The sequence below is a fragment of the Bombina bombina genome, chromosome 2 (assembly GCF_027579735.1).
Source record: "Bombina bombina isolate aBomBom1 chromosome 2, aBomBom1.pri, whole genome shotgun sequence".
NCBI lineage: Eukaryota > Metazoa > Chordata > Amphibia > Anura > Bombinatoridae > Bombina > Bombina bombina.
In genome coordinates, this window is record NC_069500.1 from 33,264,647 (window position 1) to 33,289,785 (window position 25,139).

General features: G+C 42.2%; 1 protein-coding gene across 4 annotated transcripts in view; it reads left to right on the top strand.

Annotated features, from left to right (window-relative positions):
* Positions 1–25,139, top strand: part of LOC128648386 (von Willebrand factor A domain-containing protein 5A) — a 201,716-nt gene that overhangs the window by 110,907 nt on the left and 65,670 nt on the right. For all 4 annotated transcript variants that reach the window (XM_053700994.1, XM_053700993.1, XM_053700995.1 and 1 more), the window contains exons 10-13: positions 2,126–2,205; positions 2,352–2,466; positions 3,678–3,836; positions 16,017–16,120. In XM_053700994.1, coding sequence (XP_053556969.1) covers positions 2,126–2,205; positions 2,352–2,466; positions 3,678–3,836; positions 16,017–16,120 — 458 coding nt within the window. The remainder of the gene's footprint in view (positions 1–2,125; positions 2,206–2,351; positions 2,467–3,677; positions 3,837–16,016; positions 16,121–25,139) is intronic.

Consider the following 25,139-nt stretch of genomic DNA (forward strand, 5'->3'; position numbering starts at 1 on the left):
TATGTATATATGTGTATGTATGTATGTATGTATGTATGTATGTATGTGTATATATACAGTATCCCACAAAAGTAAGAACACACCTCACATTTATGTAAATATTTTATTATACCTTTTCATGTGACAACACTGAAGAAATGACACTTTGCTACAATGTAAAGTAGTGAGTGTACAGCCTGTATAACAGTGTAAATTTGCTGTCCCCTCAAAATAACTCAACACACAGCCATTAATGTCTAAACCGTTGGCAACAAAAGTGAGTACACCCCTAAGTGGAAATGTCCAAATTGGGCCCAATCAGCCATTTTCCCTCCCCGGTGTCATGTGACTCGTTAGTGTTACAAGGTCTTAGGTGTGAATGGGGAGCACATGTGTTAAATTTGGTGTTATCGCTCTCACACTCTCATACTAGTCACTGAAAGTTCAACATAGTACATCATGGCAAAAAACTCTCTGAGGATCTGAAAAAAAGAATTGTTGTTCTACATAAAGATGGCCTAGGCTATAAGATTACCAAGACCCTGAAACGGAGCTGCAGCATGGTGGGCAAGACCATACAACGGTTGTACAGGACAGGTTCCACTCAGAACAGGCCTCGCCATGGTCAACCAAAGAAGTTCAGGGCACGTGCTCAGTGTCATATCCAGAGGTTGTCTTTGGGAAATAGATGCAGCATTGCTACAGAGGTTGAAGGGGTGGGAGGTTAGCCTGCCAGTGCTCAGACCATACGCCGCACACTGCATCAAATTGGTCTGCATGGCTGTCGTCCCAGAAGAAAGCCTCTTCTAAAGATAATGCACAAAAAAGTCAGCAAACAGTTTGCTGAAGACAAGCAGACTAAGGACATGGATTGCTGGAACCATGTCCTGTGGTCTGATGAGACCAAGATAAACTTATTTGGTTCAGATGGTGTCAAGCGTGTGTGGCGGCAACCAGTTGAGGAGTACAAAGACCAGCGTGTCTTACCTACAGTCAAGCATGGTGGTGGGAGTGTCATGGTCTGGGCCTGCATGAGTGCTGCTAGGACTGGGGAGCTACAGTTCATTGAGGGAACCATGAATGTCAACATGTACTGTGACATACTGAAGCAGAGCATGATCTCCTCCCTTCGGAGACTGGGCCGCAGGGCAGTATTCCAACATGATAATGACCCCAAACACACCTCCAAGACAACCACTGCTTTGCTAAAGAAGTTAAGGGTAAATGTGATGGACTGGCCAAGCATGTGTCCAGACCTAAACCCTATTGAGCATCTGTGGGGCATCCTCAAATGGAAGGTGGGGGAGCGCAAGGTCTCTAACATCCACCAGTTCTGTGATGTCGTCATGGAGGAGTGGAAGAGGACTCCAGTAGCAACATGTGAAGCTCTGGTGAACTCCATGCCCAAGAGGGTTAAGGCAGTGCTAGAAAATAATGGTGGCCTCACAAAATATTGACACTTTGGGCCCAATTTTAACACTTCCACTTAGGGGTGTACTCATTTTTTGTTGCCAACGGTTTAGACATTAATGGCTGTGTGTTGAGTTATTTTGTTATACAGGCTGTACACTCACTACCTTACACATGAAAAGATATAATAAAATATTTACAGAAATGTGAGGGGTGTACTCACTTTTGTGGGATACTATATATATATATATATATATATATATATATATATATATATATATATATATATATATATATATATATATAAAGGCAGAAATGGAGTCCAGCACTAAACCCAAGCAAGTTTTCAAGTTGTCTGCCAGTCACAATGGAGTATCTGTGTTCCTCCAGAAAATATAGTCCATACAAAGTATGTGACAGCACCACAGCAATTTCTGGTGATAATTTCTTTATTTAGAGGATCCTCTAAATGAAGAAATTATCACCAAAATACTCTCTCTCTCTCTCTCTCTCTCTCTCTCTCGACAAGTTAGGGAGCAGCGGTCGAATGACCTATGGCAAACAACTTTAAAAATTAACTTTATGTAAAAAAAATATTGAGCAGTAAAAGTTTCTACACAACCATGGATGAATACCGATGAAAGCGGATAAATAAGTCTCCTGACCAAAAGCACAAAAGGCTTTCTGCTTTCTCTAAGTTCATGAATTGTACGTGACTTGTGTCTTCTCTTCACAGCTTTTTGTCTTCACAGACGGAGAAGTTGGGAACACAAAGCAAGTGATAGCAGAAGTTCAAAGGAACTCAAGTAATCACAGGTGAGAAGAACCCTAATCCTCTTATGGGACCGTATAAATATGTGTAATGTGGTAGTGTGTGTATTCCTGTGTGTTACTGTGCTCATGCCTTCCCACCATGCATCACTTCATGCATTGCTATCTCTTTATGTAATCTTAATGTGCAGGTGTTTCGCATTTGGAATCGGAGAAGGAGCCTCCACATCTCTCATTAAAGGCATCTCCCGAGCAGCAAATGGCACCTGTGAGTTTATCAGTGGCAAAGACAGAATGCAGCCCAAGGTAAGTGACTCGCTCACTGACTGTTCTTACTGTAAGTTCAACAAAGTGAAGCCCCAGAGCGGCTACAAACTACAACTCGCTTCCCCCTTATTTCAACAGCACCTCTTCCAAAGCACATTGAGGTGGTGGTGCTGTAGGGCTGGATAGGCAGATCCTCATTATCATGCGCTGGTATGACAAAGTGGAGCGCTATATTGCTTTCATGAAAGCGATATATACCGCTCCACTTGTAATCTAGCCCTATGTGTTTCACTAACTAGGTCACTGTTAAGTCAAGGAAAAGGCGACAGGAGCGCACTTTGTTTTTATATATTACTCTTAGATTAGTCTCTTGCCCTCCTGTCTCCTTTTCCTTGTCTTGGATTTGTTTCTTAGTACCACCTTTCCATACCGGTGAGTCTATGAAAGAGCTGCAGTGTGGACTGAACACTCTGACTGGGAATCTGTGAACCATATATTGACATATCCTTTTAATGTGGTAATATACACGGTGTTGTTATATTCATGTAAACAGTTAATTTTTTCCTGTTATACACCCAGACATATGGATAGAGCTATTTATTAATTGATTGTATCTTCAATTGTATTATTACCATTTATTGTGCTCTATCTGTGGATCATATAGATAGAGTACATATTTTTGGAATCCCTGTCTCTTGTACATATATTTTTCTGTATATTTGATTTGGTTTTTCATTTATATACATATATTTATTACTTATTTCCTGTAGGTGGAACTTTTTAGTAGCAAGATTTAGTGTCTTGCATTTATTTATTGTAGGTCACTGTTAAGCCAATACTTAATACGTTTAACTACTTTTAAGTCCCACTCTGTACATCACAATTTATCCATAGTCCTGTGAAATGCTGGGCTAACATCTGGAGTTTACATCTTTTTTCATACCGTTCTATCCCTTTGGTTACATAGTAAAGTAACAACTAGATTAGTCTGATTTGTAGTACAACCATTTAATTTGCTTTCATTAACCAAAGTGTATAGATTATATACATATAAATACAGTGTAAGTGTATGTGTGTGTGTATATATATATATATATATATAAAACAATATTAATTGTGAGGGGGGGGTGGAAGTCTTTGTGAGTTCCCACACTTTTTTTTGTAGGACTTGACCCCTGATTTTACATAGACAAGAATTCCTATATAATGGTCACTGATTTCCTGGCTGTTTCTCCTCTTGTTATTTTCAGGTTCTTAAGGCCCTAAAATGCTCTCTACAGCCAACAGTTGATGACATCTCACTGGAATGGGCCCTCCCTACTGCACTAGAAGCTGTTTTGCTGTCCAAAACGCCCAGCGCCATCTTCAAAGGCCAGAAGTCTATAGTCTACGTTCAGCTAAAGGGGAAGGTATGTTACTGGCATATTTATTAGTATTTCCAGCCTTAGAGTTGGGTGATATTTGAAGGCCCGGTGCTCTTTGCGAGTGATATAGAATGGATATCAAGCGTGTTTTATCAATAAGTTTGAGTAAACCATTAGTATTTACAACATGGGAACATCACAATCAGTATTAGAGGAAGATAATATGCAAGTAATATTCTTTAAAAAAAAAATTTATTTCAGAAAACTTCTAACCATTACCTAAATGGATTAACTAAACAAAGCATGCAATGTGAGACATGTAGACAAGTATTATCGGCTGCCAACCCCTGCTGTAACATATACCCCATCATATGATCAACTGGGTAAATTTAATAAACACATTTATTGTTGCATTGTTTGCACCTCAGTTAGAGTTTGTTTGCCTCTGATCCTGAAGGGCCGTACCCCGCCCAGACTCCAAAAATTACTAAAATTTAAATATCAATAGGGGTGGAAAAATATAGCTATGGGTTACTAGTTATGGGAAGAAAATAGTCCAGAAAATAGAATTATAGTTACTAGCAGAAATTCCTACTTGTTACAATTTTTTATCAGTCCTAACCTAGTGTAAATTTCTGGGCCTTGTTATCTGCACACACCTCACATTTTCTGGAGAACTTAAGGACTGGAAGGTGAAAGAGACATGTGGGGCGGAATTCAGATTTTTTGTGGGCATTTCATGGTCAAGAGAGTCCCTGAATTTGCTCTTGAAACCCGGGGAAGCTGTAGGAGGGCCAGCGGGGGCAGAGCTTCCATACAGGACCATCCCGTAATATGCGGGACAGTTTGAAACTCTGTCATTGTAAAGATTGACACTTGCAGATGGAATATTATTAATTATGGACTTTGAATCATAATAAGCTGGTTGATCTCTGTATTATAATACTTCATTTACAACTGTCAGGTTTAATTAGTCTGAATAGTTTTTATTTTACTGTTTTAGCTCATTTATTCAGTCATTTGGACAATTTATTGAATTTTATTTGGTTTGATGATGATCATTTCTCAGAAGCTTTAGGATGACTAGATCATTTGGTTTTGTTATTCACATGTGTATTAGTCAGGGGCGTATTTAGTTTTTGTGCTGCCCTAGGCACTCAAAATTCTGCTGCCCCCCCCCCCCACCCCACCCCAGGTTTAAGGCCTTTTTTTAGACATAATATTTTTGGGGCAGGGTGTAAAAAATTAAAAAAAAAAAAATGTCTTTTTAAGTAGATGTTCACCAGGGCTTGCATTCACACTGGTCACACACACACACACACACACACACACACACACACACACACACACACACACACACACACACACACACACACACACACACACACACACACATATATATTAAGACATTAAAAATATCCTTCACTGTATAATAGTTCGTCAGTAGGTAGTTGTTTAACCTTAAACATCTTCTTTGGTGATTGACAGTTATTTAAGCAAAATATCTGCTTGGATAAATATGTAATGGATATACAAACTGGCCTTTAAAAGTACTAAAAAAATACAACAGTAGTTATGATAGGTTTAGGAATTGTATCCTAGGGGATAAAGTCACATGATACAATCATAATAAAGTATATACTTGTATTGTTTCTGAATGTATTAAATGCATACAACATATTTTCAGTTGTGTTTTAAGTCACATAGTTGTATAGATTCAGCAATAAATACTTATTCTTTGCATGTATGACAGATAGACAAACAGTAAATGTACAAGTATTTAGTGACTAATCCGTTTAAGTATTTTAATGCCTAATGAAGATGTATTGAAGGGAGAAAGGCATATGCTGTTTCACAGTGGTCACGTTGTAGTGCACACCGCACTGTGTAGTCTGTGTGAGTCTCAATCACACGGTGGAGCCAGGAAGAATACCGCATTCCCTCTCAGTCCAGGCCGTGCAAGTGAGCTCCGCCTCCACTGTCACCATGTCATGCGCACCCACATACAATCCCATAGGATAGCAATAGCTGTGCCAGCCATTTAAGTCATTAGTAATTGGTTGATTTAGCCACCCGGCCCTGAGTTCAGTAGAGTGGCCCTAGGGACTCAAAAATCTGCTGCCCTGTAAAAATCTGCTGCCCTAGGCACCGGCCTTGTTGGCCTATGCCTTAATACGCCCCTGGTATTAGTTTAAAGGACAACTAAACACAGTAAAATAGCAAAGTTATTAAATACATAATAAATGAGTAGTAGGTTTTTTTCTGATAAATATCAGTTAGTTATATTTTCCTTACTAATGCATCATGTAACAGCCATAATATATATATAAATATATATATAAAGATTGTGCATATTTAGATAATGGAAGTCAATTTGAAAGTTGTTTAAAATTGTGTGCTCTATCTAAACCATGAAAGTAATTGACTGTCCCTTTAAATTATTTCACAACTTTAAATTTCTTGAAAGGGACAGGTAGATGAAAACTGAAATGCACATGTGTATTTTGTAGTATTAAATAAAAACGTTTTTGCTATATACTTTCATTAGTAAAAAAGCTTCTAGTAAAAGTTTTTTAGTTTAGCTAGCGGCATACGCACATACAGTATGCTGTATGTGCACATGCACCAGCATTCAAACACCACACCTTCTTAGAGTCAGCAGTAGGTTGTATGACACAAATTAAGGGCCAGATTATGAGTGGAGAAATATCGAAACGTGCGCCCGGGCAGATTTGCCGTTTACGGGGGCATCAAACAACTTTAATGTGACCACGAGCTTGCAGTTTCACTTTGGAAAAAAATTTGCCCCAATTTCCACATATAACACACGTAACATAAATATGACAAATTTTATTTTATTTTAAACTGCACGAAGCAAGGGGATGTGGGGTGTAGAAAAAAAGGGCACATAAAATGCCTTTACATGGAGGTCAATGGGGGACTGTGTTTTCTCTATAATATATATGTATTCTTATATACATATATGTGTACAGTATGTGTTAATATGCTTATATTATGTATATACACATATACACACATAAATATATATGTATATAAGCATATAACGTCCCTTTAATTCCTGCTAGAAATCTCTGGTAACCATTTCCTCTGTCTCCATTTTTTCTACCTGTAATCATCTTATCAGATACTCTGTATAACTTTAATGCATCCTGCCACCCCCCCCCCCTCTAATTTGCAAGTGTGTAACTCCTAGCTAGCAGCTGCATAGAATCAGTTCATTACTCTGACTGCTACATACAGCAGGCCAAAGACTCATTTGAGCCGTGGCTCTCTGATTCTAAGTGGTTTTGTTAGAAGTGGCAGAGTTACTCACTGGATTTATAAACCGGAGGTGGAAACTGCAGTCCCACTAACAGGTAAACTTACTAACTATACACCTACACAATGCTCTCTCTTTCTGCCCTTCTCCTAAAACTCACTGCATGTCCCTATAACAACAACCCCCACACTATCCATATCTCACCCTCCCTTCTGTCATCCCCTATGCTGTCCTCTTATGAACTACTCTGTCTCCTTAGAAACACATCCCCCTCTAACTTTCCTGTGCCTAGTCATACGCGCTCCTAGAAATCTCACTCTTACCTTCGGTCACTCTCACTGCTACTGCTGCTGGTGACATCTCTACTAAACCTGGCCCTGCAGCAATCAACACACTTTTACACTCTCGCTCTGTCTCGCACTGCAAAAGCTCTAGGTTACGCAATACCAACAATGTCATCTCCATTATCACACAGCGCTTATCCCCTCTCTTTCCTTGTGCCCTCTGGAATGCTCGCTCCGTCTGTAACAAACCTACAACTGTTCATGACCTGTTTGTTTCCAACACTTTCAACCTTTTAGCAATTCCTGAAACCTTGCTATTTTCCTCTGACACACACCTAGGCCAGGTGAGAGACATGGTGGCGGTGTTGGCATCTTACTCTCCCCCTCCTGCTCCTATCAGTACCTATATCCATTTCCATCTCTCTCCTTTTCTTCCTTTGAAGTCCACTGCATTCGCATTTTCTCCCCCCTCTCTCTGAGTGGCAGTTATCTATCACCCCCCAACCTCCCAATTCCTTGACAACTTTGCTGCCTGGCTTCCTTACTTTCTCTCTACAAATACACCTACTCTAATTCTGGGGGACTTCAACATCCCCATTGACAACCCATCTACCCCTGCTGCCTCTAAACTTCTCTCACTCACTAACTCCTTCAGCCTCTCAAAATCGACGAGAAGTGCAAAAATAATCACACCTTTATTAATAGCAAAAAAATAAAAAAATGTCCACAAGTCAAATAGCAAGCCAGGAATCAAAACCAGAGCTGGTAGTCAGACGAGCCGAGTCAGGAGCCAAAGCGAGTAGTCAAACAAGCCGAAATCAGAAACAAGGAGAACAGCAGAGTCAGGAAGAAGCCAGGGATCAGGAACCAGAAGGGACGTCAGACAGCCAGGTAATACACAGGAACTGGAACTCACAAACAGGTCTGAGACAACGCAGGCCCTTTAAATAATAAGTGATGACATCACAATTCTGAGACTGCAACCTGTCTCACATGGAAGATGTACACCAGTCTGGTCATTAAAGGGCGTGCAGGAAATGAGCAGCATCACACACTATGCACCAGAGTCAGCAAGAGAGGTGAGTAAAATGGTTGCCAGCAGCACATGGCAAACAAAGCAGGAAAAAAACCCTGACAGTACCCTCCCCTCAATGACCGCTCCCCCACGCGGGAGGACAAAAGGCTTATTGGGGAAACGGGCATGGAAGGCACGGAGGAGGGCGGGAGCATGAACGTCAGAGGAGGGAACCCATAAACGCTCCTCCGGACCGTAGCCCCTCCAGTGAACCAAATACTGTATGCGGCCCCTAGATATACGAGAGTCAATAATGCTGCTGACCTCATATTCTTCATGGTTGTCAACAAAGATAGGACGGGGACGAGGCAATACAGTCTTAAATCGATTACAAACCAATGGTTTCAAGAGGGAGACATGAAAAACATTGGAGATGCGCATTGCAGGAGGAAGGTCAAGAGCGTAGGCCACAGGATTGACCCGTCGGAATATTCGAAAAGGACCCACATAACGTGGAGCCAGTTTATTGGAAGGCACACAAAGGTTCAAGTTGTGGGAGGACAGCCAAACCCTCTCACCAACCTGGTAGGAAGGCGCGGGCAGATGCCTACGATCAGCCTGGAACTTTTGGCGCTGCAAAAAAACGATGAAGGCAATCCTAAATCTGCACCCACGGAACGGAGTTGCCGGAGATGCTCCTCCAAAGCTGGAATACCCTGAGACATAAATGAATCGGGCAACAAGGATGGTTGAAACCCATAATTCGCCATGAACGGAGATAACTTGTAGGAAGCATTAATAGCACTATTACGAGCAAACTCTGCCCAAGGTAACAGTTCAGACCAATTATTGTGGTGATCTGAGACATAGCAATGGAGGAACTGTTCCAGAGCTTGATTAGACCGTTCTGCAGCCCCATTGGATTGAGGGTGATATGCAGAGGAGAATTAAAGCTGGATCCCCATTTGAGCACAAAAGGAACGCCAATATCTGGAGACAAGCTGGCTATCCTGGTCCGACACTATCTCCTTGGGTAACCCATGTAAATGGAAGACCTCCCGGGCAAAATTTTAGCAAGCTCCTGAGCGGTAGGCAGCTTCTTCAAGGGAATGCAGTGTGACATTTTAGAAAAACGGTCAACCACCATAAGGATAACAGTATTGCAATTGGAAACAGGGAGCTAGACAATGTAGTCCATGGAAAGATGTGTCCAAGGATGCTTACCATTAGCAATAGGTTGAAGAAGACCCACAGGAAGATGTTGAGGAGTCTTATTCTGTGCACAAACTGAGCAGGAGGCAACACGCAGCAATATCAGAATGAATACCTGGCCACCAGAATTGTCGAGTGACAGACCAAATCATTTGCTTCCTGCCTGGGTAACCTGCGGCTTTAGGATAGTGGTAAGTGTGCAAAAGTTTAGTTTGAGATTCTCAGGAACAAAAAACTTACCACTAGGTTTCTCAGGAGGTGCATTGGTTTGTGCATAGTATGTATGGTAGCCAAAATATGCTCAGCAGGTATAAATGGAGTAAGTACAGACTCCTCCTTGGACAGAGGCGAAAATTGTTGAGAGAGGGCATCAGCCCTAACATTCTTACTACCAGGCAGGTAAGAGACCCCATAATTAAACCAAGACAAAAATAGCACCCATCTGGCCTGTCGGGGCGACAAATGTTTTGCTTCTGATAGATAAGTTAAATTCTTGTGGTCAGTAAGAATGAGCACTGGAACGCTAGTACCCTCGAGAAGATGCCTCCATTCCTTGAGTACCAAAATTATTGCCAGTAGTTCCCTGTCGCCAATTTCATAATTGCACTCCGCTGGAGACAATTTCTTATAGAAGAAACCACATGGATGCAAGTAACCGTCAGGCGTAGGATGTTGAGACAAGAGGGCACCTACGGATCATGTCTGTGATAGGTTTGACCAAGGAAGAAAAGTTTTTAATAAACTTTCTATAGTAATTGGCGAACCCCAAAAAACGTTGAATAGACCTAAGACCAACTGGGGGAGGCCATTGCAGAACTGCAGAACAACTTGTTAGGATCCATGGAGAACCCTGCAACAGAGATAACATAACCTAGGAAGGTTACTTGAATCTGATAGAACTCACATTTCTCGAGTTTACAAAACAGGCCATTCTCACGTAGTGACCAACAAGCACAGGTAAGGCACCCGGTCTCCAACTCTCCCAAAGGACCTCTGCAACGCAATGAGAAATCCCACCTTAGCTCTGTCAGAGGGAAACGCCTGAGGTAACATCTCAAAGTAAATGCCCACTTGGTTCAAAAACCCTCTGCACTGAATAAGATCACCTCCATATCGCTGAGGTAGAGGTGCAGAACCGGACATGCTCCTGGTAGGACTAGGTGCAGCAGCGGAAACAGGAGCAGCCATAACTTGTTGGACACTTTGGTCCAAATGTGCAGTGCGAGTCAGCAGGGTTTGCAGGGCTAGTGCAAATTGATCCTGTTCATCCATCCTGGAAATGATGGTAGGTAAAGGTGGATTATTAGCACCATCAGGATTCATGTCCCTTGCATAATGTCAGGGTGCCAGGAATCAGACAAGAAGTGCAAAAATAATAACACCTTTATTAATAGCAAAAAATAAAAAAATGCCCACAAGTCAAATAACAAGCCAGGAGTCAAAACCAGAGCTGGTAGTCAGACGAGCCGAGTCAGGAGCCAAAGCGAGTAGTCAAACGAGCCGGAATCAGGAACAAGGAGGACAGCAGAGTCAGGAACAAGCCAGGGATCAGGAACCAGAAGGGACATCAGACAGCCAGGTAATACACAGGAACTGGAACTCAGAAAACAGGTTTGAGACAATGCAAGGGCAAAGCATACTGAACAGAGGCCCTTTTAATAATAAGTGATGACATCACAATTCTGAGACTGCAACCTGTCTCACATGGATGATGTACACCAGTCTGGCCATAAAAGGGCGTGCAGGAAATGAGCAGCATCACACACTATGCACCAGAGTGAGCAAGAGAGCTAAGTAAAATGGCTGCCAGCAGCACATGGCAAACAAAGCAGGGAAAAAACTCTGACAATTCCCTACCGATGGACACTCTATTGTTCTGGTATTCTCCTATCTCTGCTCTCTCTCTCTGATGTTGCCTGTCGCCCATTTCCCATCTCAGACCTCCATCTGCTCACCTTTAATCTTAATATACAGGCTTAACCTACTCCCCCCCCCCCTCGCCCCCGCACCTGTAGAAATCTGCCCACTGTAGACCCTCCCTAACTCTCCAACCTTATTCAAATATGCCTCCCCCACACGTCAACGATATCCTACCCTGACCTTGCTATAACTCACTATAACAATAATCTTTTCTCTACACTTGACACTCTCTCTCCGCCCCAACTTCACAAAACCCCGCGCCATCAGCTCCTGGCACTCCCAGCAAACACACCACCTACAAAAATACTCCAGCACTGCTCAACGTGCCTGTAGGAAATCCCGCTCTGAACCTGTTTTCATGCACTATAAGTTAATTCTTTACCCTTACACCTCTGCCCTTCACCTAGCTAAGCAAATATACTTATACTTCTCATATATCCACTCACTCTTCAAACCCTAAAAGACTCTTCTCCATTTTCAAATCTCTCCTCTCCCCTCCTGCACCACCACCCTTATCTGCATTCAGTGCTCAACCTCACTGACTACTTTTTCAATAAAACACTTACCATACGAAGAAACATCCCAACACAAGCCTGCAATCTCCAACTTCACTCCCAGTCACCCCCTCTGCCATCCCAACCACTGAGAGTGAAGTGGCTTCCCTATTGTCTTCCTCACACCTCACCACCTGCCCACTTGATCCTATTCCTTCACATCTAATACCTTCTCTGTCTCCCACACTCACTCTGGCTCTTACTCACATATTCAACCTATCCCTTTTTACCGGCTTATTCCCTGCCTCCTTCAAACATGCAAAGGTCACCCCCATTCTTAAAAAAACCCTCCCTTGACTCTAACTCTCCTGCAAACTACCGCCCCATATCACTGCTCCTGCTAGCTTAAAAAATCCTTGAAAAACTAGTTTTCGATCACCTAACCCAAATACTGTCCTCCAACTCATTGCTCGACCCCCTGCAATCTGGCTTCCGTCCCCAACACTCAACTGAGACTGCCCTCACCAAAGTTACTAACGATCTCCTTTCTGCTAAAAACAAAGGCTTCTACTCTATACTCATCTTACTTAACCTCTCTACTGCCTTTGACACTGTTGACCATCCCTTTCTCCTATGGACTCTCATCTCTCTTGGGCTCTGTGACACTGCCCTCTCCTGGATTCACTCTTATCATCAACAGATCCTTCTTCGTCTCTTTTGCTGGTGACTCCTCCTCTCCATTGCCTCTGTCTGTTGGAGTTCCTCAAGGCTTTGTCCTGGGTCCTCTACTCTTCTCTATTTACACTTCTTCACTGGGTAAACTTATCAATAGCTATGGCTTCAAATATCACCTCTATGCAGATAATACCCAGATTTACCTTTCCACCCCTGCAATCTCTCCTTCTGTCAATTCTCACATCAGCGACTGCTTATCTGGCATTTCCACCTGGATGGCCTCTCACCACCTAAAAATAAACATGTCCAAAACCGAACTACTTCTAATCCCCCCCAACTTTACTCCAGTTTCTATTTTTTTCATCACTGTTGGCGACACCACTATCTCCCCATCACCCCAAGTCTGCTGCCTCGGAGTCACACTTGACTCAAATCTGTCCTTCATTCCCCACATCCAATTGCTCTCTACATCCTGCCACAACCACTTACGGAATATCTCAAACATTTGTCCGTTTCTGAGTGATGAAACTACTAAACAGCTAATCCACTCCCTGGTAATTTCCCGACCTCACTACTGTAATAACTTACTAACTGGCCTCCCTCTCTCCCGCCTCTCTCCCCTTCAATCCATCCTAAATGCGTCTGCCAGGCTGCACTGCTGAACCTCTCTGTGAGTCCCTTCACTGGCTCCCCATTCACAGCAGAATTAAATTAAAAATTCTCACCCTGTCCTACAAAGCCCTCACCAATGCTGCCCCACCCTACCTGTCCTCACTCATCAACAAATATACTCCAGCCCGCCCCGTAAGATCCAACAATGACCTGCTTCTTGCGTCCTCTACCATCACCTCTTCTACAGGACTTCTCTCGTGCGGCACCAACCCTCTGGAACGCACTTCATCGAGCTGTCAGACTTTCCCCTAACCTCTCCTCCTTTAAACGTTCCCTAAAGACCTTTTTGTTCAGGAAAGCTCATCATCCGCCTCATTAACAAATTAACTTCACTTACCTAACAGTTGCCCTCAGCTATCTCCTCACTAATATCTTTCTCACCTTTGCAGTCCTCACCTCCTGTTTCCCATCCTCCTACCCATCTAGATTGTAAGTTCCCACGGGAATAGGGCCCTCAATTCCCCCTGTATTTGTCTGTAAAATTTTGTCTTTTATTGTATTGTTTCTCCGTTGTACTTGTATCCTTGTACCCATGGGCAACGCTGCGGAATCTGTTGGCACTTTATAAATAAAGAAGAATAATTATACATATATATTTATTTTTGTTGCCCGTCGCTGCATGATTTGCCCCCTGCGCAACGCTAGGGGGTTTGCTGTGGCTTCCCATTGGAGCCTATGGAAGCGTGCTCTCATGAGCGCTTGGCTTGGAGCCTATGGAAGCGTGCTCTCATGAGCGCTTGGTTTGGAGCCTATGGAAGCGTGCTCTCATGAGCGCTTGGCTTGGAGCCTATGGAAGCGTGCTCTCATGAGCGCTTGGCTTGGAGCCTATGGAAGCGTGCTCTCATGAGCGCTTGGCTTGGAGCCTATGGAAGCGTGCTCTCATGAGCGCTTGGCTTGGATCCTATGGAAGCGTGCTCTCATGAGCGCTTGGCTTGGATCCTATGGAAGCATGAGGCGTGCTCTCATGAGCGCTTGGCTTGGAGCCTATGGAAGCGTGCTCTCATGAGCGCTTGGTTTGGAGCCTATGGAAGCGTGCTCTCATGAGCGCTTGGCTTGGAGCCTATGGAAGCGTGCTCTCATGAGCGCTTGGCTTGGAGCCTATGGAAGCGTGCTCTCATGAGCGCTTGGCTTGGAGCCTATGGAAGCGTGCTCTCATGAGCGCTTGGCTTGGAGCCTATGGAAGCGTGCTCTCATGAGCGCTTGGCTTGGAGTCTATGGAAGCGTGCTCTCATGAGCGCTTGGCTTGGAGCCTATGGAAGCGTGCTCTCATGAGCACTTGGCTTGGAGCCTATGGAAGCGTGCTCTCATGAGTGCTTGGCTTGGATCCTATGGAAGCGTGCTCTCATGAGTGCTTGGCATGGATCCTATGGAGGCGTGTTCTCATGAGCGCTTGGCTTGGAGCCTATGGAAGCGTGCTCTCATGAGCGCTTGGCTTGGATCCTATGGAGGCATGCTCTCACGAGTGCTTGGCTTTTGGCAATGCAAATACGAGGTCGCTTTTACATTGCACTGCACCTGTAATACCAGTGCACATTTATGTGTGATGGTATTACTAAGTGGAGCACAAATATCGTGCTTGGGTAAGCACAATGTTACGCTCCACATGTTTTCTGGCTCTAAGTCTTTGTAGGTGCAATGCACACCACTGCCAGGTGCCTGAAAAGGCATGGTGCTTGAATCCTGATGATCTAGTCACATGTAGCATATGTGCATATGCCATTTAAAGAGTAATAACTTTTACTAGAAGCATTTTTGCTAATGGAAGTAAATTGCAAAAATGCTTTTATATAAGATTTAAATACACCTACGCACATTTCAGTTTTGACCTTTCTGTCCCTTATTGCTGTACCTTATTCTTGTTTGTTTTTGTTTTTTCTTTATAAATATTTAGATATTTTATATACTATAAGGTATGATAAGAGGGTTCTGGTATGTTTTCTGGTACTTAAAAGGACACTAAACCCAATTGTTTCTTTCTTTCATGATTCAGATAGAGCATGCAACTTTAAAGGGACACTGTACCCAAAAATTTTCTTTCTTGATTCAGATTGAGCATGAAATTTTAAGCAACTTTCTAATTTACTCCTATTATCAAATGTTCTTCATTCTCTTTGTATCTTTATTTGAAATGCAAGAATGTAAGTTTAGATGCCGGCCCATTTTTGGTGAACAACCTGGGTTGTCCTTGCTGATTGGTGGATAAATTAATCCACCAATAAAAAAGTGCTGTCCAGAGTACTGAAACAAAAAAAAAGCTTAGATGTCTTCTTTTTCAAATAATGATAGCAAGAGAACGAAGAAAAATTGATAATAGGAGTAAATTAGAAAGTTGATTAAAATTGCATGCTCTTTCTGAATTACAAAAGAAAAAATGTGGGTACAGTGTCCCTTTAAGCTATATTTAGCCACCAATCAGCAAGTGCTACCCAAGTACTGAACCAAAAATGCTCCGGCTCCTAAGCTTACATTCCTGCTTTTCAAATAAAGATACCAAGAGAACGAAGAAACATTGATCATATAAGTAAATTAGAAAGTTGCTTAAAATTGCTGCACTATCTGAATCATAAAAGAAAAAAATTGGGTTTAGTGTCCCTTTAAGATAGTGACTGTAACAGACTCAGTTATTTATTTAGTGCATTTTTAATTATTTTCACCCTTTTTTATTTCCTTCAGGTGGGAGATGGAGCAGAAGGAGAAGTTTGTCTCAAATACAAATTTAAAAATGAGACCATTAATAATGTATTGAAGTTTCCACTTAAGCTGGAGAGTGTGAAAAGGTACTATAGAGCCAAGTTAGTTAAATCAACTTAAACATAAAAAGAAACAGATTGTGATAAAAAAACAGCAGACAAGTTACTTGTTTCCTTGCTAAATGATCATTTAAAAATTCTCAGTGTAGCCACTGCCTGCAACTACTGAGATTTAATTGCAGAACTTAAGTTCTACTGGCACATGGTTTTTGTAGCAAAAGTTCTCTACTGAGCATGGGCAATAAACTGACTGCAGCTATTATAGGTGTCTCCTAGCAACACTTTATGGGAAAAGCTACTGCTTTGCCTTCCTGTAGAGACCACAGCCCCCTTGTTGTGCTGTGACAGCAAGTAATGGACACTGCACAAGTAAAATTAAAAAAGTAAGAAAGAGTTCAAATCCTTTTTAATTTGATGAATAATAAATATTGCAATAGTTTCTTTTACGTATAAACAAATGCTAAGTGTTTTTCTCTTGTTAAGTGTGTTCAGTCCACGGGTCATCCATTACTTATGTGATATATTCTCCTTCCCAACAGGAAGTTGCAAGAGGATCACCCAAGCAGAGCTGCTATATAGCTCCTCCCCTCACATGTCATATCCAGTCATTCTCTTGCAACCCTCAACAAAGAAGGAGGTCGCGAGAGGAGCTGGAGTTTTTACTTAACTATTCTTCAATCAAAAGTTTGTTATTTTAAATGGCACCGGAGTGTGCTGTTTTTCTATCTCAGGCAGTATTTGGAAGAAGACACTGCCTGCGTTTTTTATCTATGATCTTAGCAGGCGTAACTAAGATCCACTGGCTGTTCTCGACATTCTGAGGAGTGGGGTAACTTCAGAAACTGGGAATAGCATGCGGGGTCCTCCGCAAATGAGGTATGTGCAGTACTTTATTTTCTGGGAATGGAATTGACTAAGAAAATACTGCTGTTACCGTATGATGTAAGTACAGCCTTAAATGCAGTAGTAGCAACTGGTATCAGGCTGATAAATGTATGCGCAGTCGAGTTATATTCTAGGGACTAGAATTTGACTGAGAAAATACTGTTAACACTGAAATAATACTTAAGCCTTCTCTGTAGTGGTAGCGACTGGTAGCAGGCTTAGTGATAGCTTTGCATGACATTGAAAAATGTTGTTTTTTATTAAAACGTTTACTGGCATGTTATTCGTTTTTGTGAGGTACTTTGGTAATAAATCGTTTTGGGCATGATTTTTTCCACATGGCTAACATATTTTCTGCATGGAAACCGTTATATCAGGGCTCCCACTGTTGTGATTGGAGTGGGAGGGCCCTTGTTTTAGCGCCTTGTTGCACAGTTAAAATTATTGCACAGTCTTTCTGCTTCTTCCTCCTTGATCCAGGACGTCTCTAGAGAGCTCAGGGGTCTGCAAATTTCATTTGTGAGGGAGGTAATCAGTCACAGCAGATCTGTGACAGTGTGCTGACTGTGATTAAAAGCGTTAAATCTTAATTGATATCTGTTTTATCCGTTTTGGGTATCGAGGGGTTAATCATCCTTTTGCTAATGGGTGCAATCCTCTGCTAATAATACACTTCTTGTTAAGAATTGTTTAATTATATCTGTATTTTTGAAGCGCTGCAGCGTTTTTTATATTGCTTGTAAAACTTATTGAAAGTGATTTCCAAGCTTGTTAGTTTTTCACTGCTAAGTCTGTTTTAAACATGTCTGATTCAGAGGAAATTGTTTGTTCATCATGTTCAAAAGCCAATGTGGAGCCCAATAGAACGATGTGTACCAATTGTATTGATATTGCTTTGAATAAAAGTCAATCTGTACCGATAAAGAAGCTATCACCAGACAACGAGGGGGAAGTTATGCCGCCTAACTCTCCTCACGTGTCAGTACCTGCGTCTCCCGCTCGGGAGATGCGTAGGATTGAGACACCTAGTACATCTAGGCCCTTACAAATCACTTTACATGATATGGCTAATGTTATGAAAGAAGTATTATATAATATGCCCGAATTAAGGGGCAAACGCGATAGCTCTGGGTTAAGGACAGAGCGCGCTGATGACACGAGAGCCATGTCTGATACTGCGTCACAATTGGCAGAACATGAGGACGGTGAGCTTCATTCTGTCGGTGACGGTTCTGATCCGGGGAAACCGGATTCAGAAATTTCAAATTTTAAATTTAAGCTTGAGAACCTCCGTGTGTTACTAGGGGAGGTATTAGCGGCTCTGAATGATTGCGACACGGTGGCAATTCCAGAGAAATTGTGTAGGTTGGATAGATACTATGCGGTACCGGTGTGTACTGACGTTTTTCCTATACCAAAAAGACTTACAGAAATTATAAGTAAGGAGTGGGATAGACCCGGTGTGCCTTTTTCCCCTCCCCCGATATTTAGAAAAATGTTCCCTATAGACGCCACCACACGAGACTTATGGCAGACGGTCCCTAAGGTGGAGGGAGCAGTTTCTACGTTAGCCAAGCGTACCACTATCCCGGTGGAGGATAGCTGTGCTTTCTCAGATCCAATGGATAAAAAATTAGAGGGTTATCTTAAGAAAATGTTTGTTCAACAGGGTTTTATATTGCAGCCTCTTGCATGCATTGCGCCTGTCACGGCTGCAGCGGCATTCTGGTTTGAGTCTCTGGAAGAGGCGATTCGCACAGAGCCATTGGATGAGGCCTTGAGCAAAGTTAGAACCCTTAAGTAAGCTAATGCGTTTGTTTCAGATGCCGTAGTACATCTAACCAAACTTACGGCTAAAAATTCCGGATTCGCCATACAGGCGCGCAGAGCGCTCTGGCTTAAATCCTGGTCAGCGGATGTAACTTCCAAGTCTAAACTACTTAACATTCCTTTCAAAGGGCAGACCTTATTCGGGCCCGGCTTGAAGGAAATTATTGCTGACATTACGGGAGGTAAGGGCCACGCCCTTCCTCAGGACAGGGCCAAACCAAAGGCCAAACAGTCTAATTTTCGTGCCTTTCGTAACTTCAAGGCAGGAGCAGCATCGACTTCCTCCGCTCCAAAACAGGAAGGAACTACTGCTCGTTACAGACAAGGTTGGAAAGGCAACCAGTCATGGAACAAGGGCAAGCAGGCCAGAAAGCCTACTCCCGCCCCTAAGACAGCATGAAGTCAGGGCCCCCTATCCAGAGACGGATTTAGTGGGGGGCAGACTTTCTCTCTTTGCCCAGGCTTGGGCAAGAGATGTGCAGGATCCCTGGACGTTAAAGATTATATCTCAGGGATACCTTCTGGATTTCAAATCCTCTCCTCCACAAGGGAGGTTCCATCTTTCGAGGTTATCGACAAACCTAGTAAAGAGAGAGTCATTTCTACAATGTGTACAAGACCTCTTAGTCATGGGGGTGATCCACTCAGTTCCGCGATCGGAACAGGGACAAGGATTTTACTCAAATCTATTTGTGGTTCCCAAAAAAGAGGGAACCTTCAGACCAATCTTGGACTTAAAGATCTTAAACAAATTCCTAAGGGTACCATCGTTCAAGATGGAAACCATTCGAACCATCCTACCCATGATCCAAGAGGGTCAATATATGACCACGGTGGACTTAAAGGATGCTTACCTTCATATACCGATTCACAAAGATCATTATCGGTACCTGAGGTTTGCCTTTCTAGACAGGCATTACCAGTTTGTGGCTCTTCCCTTCGGGTTAGCCACGGCCCCGAGAATTTTTACGAAGGTTCTGGGCTCACTTCTGGCGGTACTAAGACCACGAGGCATAGCGGTGGCTCCGTACCTAGACGACATTCTGATACAAGCGTCAAGTTTTCAGAATGCAAAGTCTCATACAGAGATAGTTCTAGCATTTCTGAGGTCGCATGGGTGGAAAGTGAACGTGGAAAAGAGTTCTCTGTTACCACTCACAAGGGTTCCTTTTCTAGGGACTCTTATAGATTCTGTAGAGATGAAGATTTACCTGACGGAGTCCAGGTTATCAAAGATTCTCAATGCTTGCCGTGTCCTTCATTCCATTCCAAGCCCATCAGTAGCTCAGTGCATGGAGGTAATCGGCTTAATGGTCGCGGCAATGGACATAGTGCCATTTGCGCGCCTGCATCTCAGACCGCTGCAACTATGCATGCTCAGTCAATGGAACGGGGATTACTCAGATCTGTCCCCTTTGCTAAATCTGGACCAGGAGACCAGAGATTCGCTTCTCTGGTGGTTGTCACCGGTTCATCTGTCCAAAGGAATGACCTTTCGCAGGCCAGATTGGACGATTGTAACAACGGATGCCAGCCTTCTAGGCTGGGGAGCAGTCTGGAATTCCCTGAAGGCTCAGGGATCGTGGACTCAGGAGGAGAAACTCCTCCCAATAAACATTCTAGAATTAAGAGCAATATTCAATGCTCTTCTAGCTTGGCCTCAGTTAGCAAAGCTGAGGTTCATCAGATTTCAGTCGGACAATATCACGACTGTGGCTTACATCAATCATCAAGGGGGAACCAGGAGTTCCCTAGCGATGTTGGAAGTCTCAAAGATAATTCGCTGGGCAGAGTCTCACTCTTGCCACCTGTCAGCGATTCACATCCCAGGCGTAGAGAACTGGGAGGCGGATTTCCTAAGTCGCCAGACTTTTCATCCGGGAGAGTGGGAACTTCACCCGGAGGTATTTGCTCAACTGATTCGTCGTTGGGGCAAACCGGATCTGGATCTCATGGCATCTCGCCAGAACGCGAAGCTTCCTTGTTACGGATCCAGGTCCAGGGACCCGGGAGCGGTGCTGGTAGATGCATTAGCAGCCCCTTGGGTTTTCAACATAGCTTATGTGTTTCCACCATTTCCGTTGCTACCTCGGCTGATTGCTACCTCGGCTGATTGCCAGGATCAAACAGGAGAGGGCATCGGTAATTCTGATAGGTATTCACCTGGTATGCAGACCTAGTGGACATGTCGTCCTGTCCACCATGGTCTCTTCCTCTGAGGCAGGACCTTCTAATTCAGGGTCCTTTCAACCATCCAAACCTAATTTCTCTGAGGCTGACTGCCTGGAAATTGAACGCTTGATTCTATCAAAGCGTGGGTTTTCGGATTCGGTTATTGATACATTAATACAGGCTCGGAAACCTGTGACAAGAAAAATTTACCATAAGATATGGCGTAAATATTTATATTGGTGCGAATCCAAGAGTTACTCATGGAGTAAGGTTAGGATTCCTAGGATATTAGCTTTTCTACAAGAGGGTTTAGAAAAGGGTTTATCCGCTAGTTCGCTAAAGGGACAGATTTCAGCTCTGTCTATTCTTTTACACAAATGTCTGGCAGAGCATCCAGACGTCCAGGCCTTTTGTCAGGCTTTGGCTAGAATTAAGCCTGTGTTTAAAGCTGTTGCTCCTCCGTGGAGCTTAAACTTGGTTCTTAAAGTTCTTCAGGGTGTTCCGTTTGAACCCCTTCATTCCATTGATATTAAGCTTTTATCTTGGAAAGTTTTGTTTTTGATGGCTATTTCCTCGGCTCGAAGAGTCTCTGAGTTATCTGCCTTACATTGTGATTCTCCTTATCTGATCTTTCATTCAGATAAGGTAGTTCTGCGTACTAAACCTGGGTTTTTACCTAAGGTTGTTTCTAACAGGAATATCAATCAAGAGATTGTTGTTCCATCATTATGTCCTAATCCTTCTTCAAAGAAGGAACGTCTTTTGCATAATCTAGACGTGGTCCGTGCTCTGAAGTTCTACTTACAGGCAACTAAAGATTTTAGACAAACTTCTTCTCTGTTTGTCGTTTACTCTGGACAGAGGAGAGGTCAAAAGGCTTCGGCTACCTCTCTCTCTTTTTGGCTTCGTAGCATAATACGTTTAGCCTATGAGACTGCTGGACAGCAGCCTCCTGAAAGAATTACAGCTCATTCCACTATAGAGCTGTGGCTTCCACCTGGGCTTTTAAGAATGAGGCCTCTGTTGAACAGATTTGCAAGGCTGCAACTTGGTCTTCACTTCATACTTTTTCAAAATTTTACAAATTTGACACTTTCGCTTCTTCGGAGGCTGGTTTTGGGAGAAAGGTTCTTCAGGCAGTGGTTCCTTCTGTTTAATGTTCCTGCCTTGTCCCTCCCATCATCCGTGTACTTAGCTTTGGTATTGGTATCCCATAAGTAATGGATGACCCGTGGACTGAACACACTTAACAAGAGAAAACATAATTTATGCTTACCTGATAAATTTATTTCTCTTGTAGTGTGTTCAGTCCACGGCCCGCCCTGTCTTTTTCAGGCAGGTTCTAAATTTTAAAATTATAACTCCAGTCACCACTGCACCTTATAGTTTCTCCTTTCTCGTCTTGTTTCGGTCGAATGACTGGATATGACATGTGAGGGGAGGAGCTATATAGCAGCTCTGCTTGGGTGATCCTCTTGCAACTTCCTGTTGGCAAGGAGAATATATCCCATAAGTAATGGATGACCCGTGGACTGAACACACTACAAGAGAAATAAATTTATCAGGTAAGCATAAATTATGTTTTTTTAATTACAAAAATGGAACAGACTACTTTATATCCTTTTAAAACTTAAAAGAGCAGTACACATATGTCAGTAATTAAGCACTGCCAAATAAAGCAAGATAACGTAATAGTCTATTTTTTTACTCAGGTTATCATGGAATAGGTTGTTGTTTGGAGCTTGTGATTTGAGCTAATGAATCATTGTGTAGGATGTTGCAGGGTCATTGAATTTCACTAGAGTTATGATTAAGGCACTCCAACCTCTCCAGAGGGAAGGAATAAGCACACTTTTCAGATGTATTTTACTCAAGCAAAATGAATAATGAATGTATATTGCAATGTTGTTTTATTTTCCTAAATAAACATTTTGGACTAGATTATAAGTGGAGCAGTAATTACCGCTCGCATGCTTACTCCACTCAACTTCTGCTTTTTGCGTAAATCTTTTTCACACTCGTGCTAACACCATGTGCACAAAGAGCATAAGTTTGACTATCGTGACCGCGTTAACGTACTCCCCCATAGACTTCAATGGAGAGAGAAAAGTGGAAAAAAACACCCATAATCGCGTGCTAACACGAATCGCCATAAGCCCCCTACTTTATTAACCCCTAACCCACCACATAGCCCACCGCAAAGTCCCCAATACACTAATAACCCCTAACCCATGACATAGCCCACCGCAAAGTCCCCAATACAATAATAACCCCTAACCCACCACATAGCCCACCACAAAGTCCCCACTACACTAATAACCCCTAACCCACCACATAGCCCACTGCAAAGTCCCCAATACACTAATAACCCCTAACCCACCACATAGCCCACCGCAAAGTCCCCAATACACTAATAACCCCTAACCCACCACATAGCCCACCGCAAAGTCCCCAATACACTAATAACCCCTAACCCACCACATAGCCCACCGCAAAGTCCCCAATACAGTAATAACCCCTAACCCACCACATAGCCCACCGCAAAGTCCCCAATGCACTAATAACCCCTAACCCACCGCAAAGTCCCCAATACACTAATAACCCCTAACCCACCACATAGCCCACCGCAAAGTCCCCAATACACTAATAACCCCTTACTCACTACATAGCCACCGCAAAGTCCCCACTGCTCTATTAACCCCTAGCCCTCCACATAGCCCACCACAAAGTCCCCAATACACTAATAACCCCTAGCCCTCCACATAGCCCACCGGAAAGTTCCCAATACACTATTAACCCCTAACCCACCACGTTGCATTACTTTCAACATGTAATATATATGTGTGTGTATATATATATATATATATATATATATATATATATATACACACACACACATATATATGTGTATACATATGTTTATGTATTTATATGTGTATATATGTATTTACAGACACACACACACACACACACACATATATATAGTATATATAAACACATAAACACATATGTACTCATATATAGACACATAAAGTGCATTGGAGCCCTTTGAAGTCGATTAAACCATGTTAAAGCATATTTATGCAATATTCATATCTAATATAGTGTTATACTGTGTATTTACTGTAAATATTTCACATTCCAATATTCTGCACAAAGCAGAATATGTTCTAAGTATCTATAAATAGATATTACTATATACTGTATATCTGTAACTATATATATCTGTATATATCCATACCTAGAAATAATTATATATATATATATATGATGTATTTATATATGTATAGATATATATTTGAGCAAAATACCATTAGATATATGTAGAAATATGTATTGTATTTAGGAAAAAGAACATATTCTTCTATGTGAAAAACATTTAAATGTGAAATATTCATATTTTCATGTTGGGTTAGAGCACTTGAGAAATATGAGATCTGGTTTGCATGCAAGGGGTGTTTTTACCACTTTGACTTCAATTAACTTCGACTTTATACGCACATTGGGTTATCGCAAGTGAAAACCGTTTACCTTCAACTTGTAATACGAGCTCAACCCAACACGCACAAAAAGCATACTACAAGCGGAGTTGGCTCTCGAGCAGGAGCGTTAAATACCGCTCCAATTGTTATCTGGCCCTAAATAGTTAATAGTTCATTTAAGACAAGAAAATCACGGAAAAAAAAGGAAACACCCTCTTATAGATTCAACAAAATAATGACTTTAAGTGGAGATTAAAAGTTAAAATGTTTAATTAAAGACCTAAAACATTGCGAAATTAATTTATTTTGATTAAATTTGCTTTTAAATACCCCCAAATAGCCTGAAATGTCTCCATCACACTAAATTAGGGTGACAAATAGAGCCTGCAACATTCTACACAGTGATTGGTTAGTTTAGAGCACATGCACATTTGCATCTGTCTATAATTGGCCACACCCTGTAGACTAGGGACATGAATTGCACAAAACTTTTTTTTTTCCAAATAATTTTTATTGAAGTCATAAAAAGATACAAAATATGGGGTAAGCCCCAAACCATTTACATATCCATGTTTACATAGTATAGTTAGTAACACAATACATTCACTTATCTCAGACGTCACTATACCATGTGGGCTGTCTCGCAGAAAGACTTCGGTTTTATTATAGAGAATCAT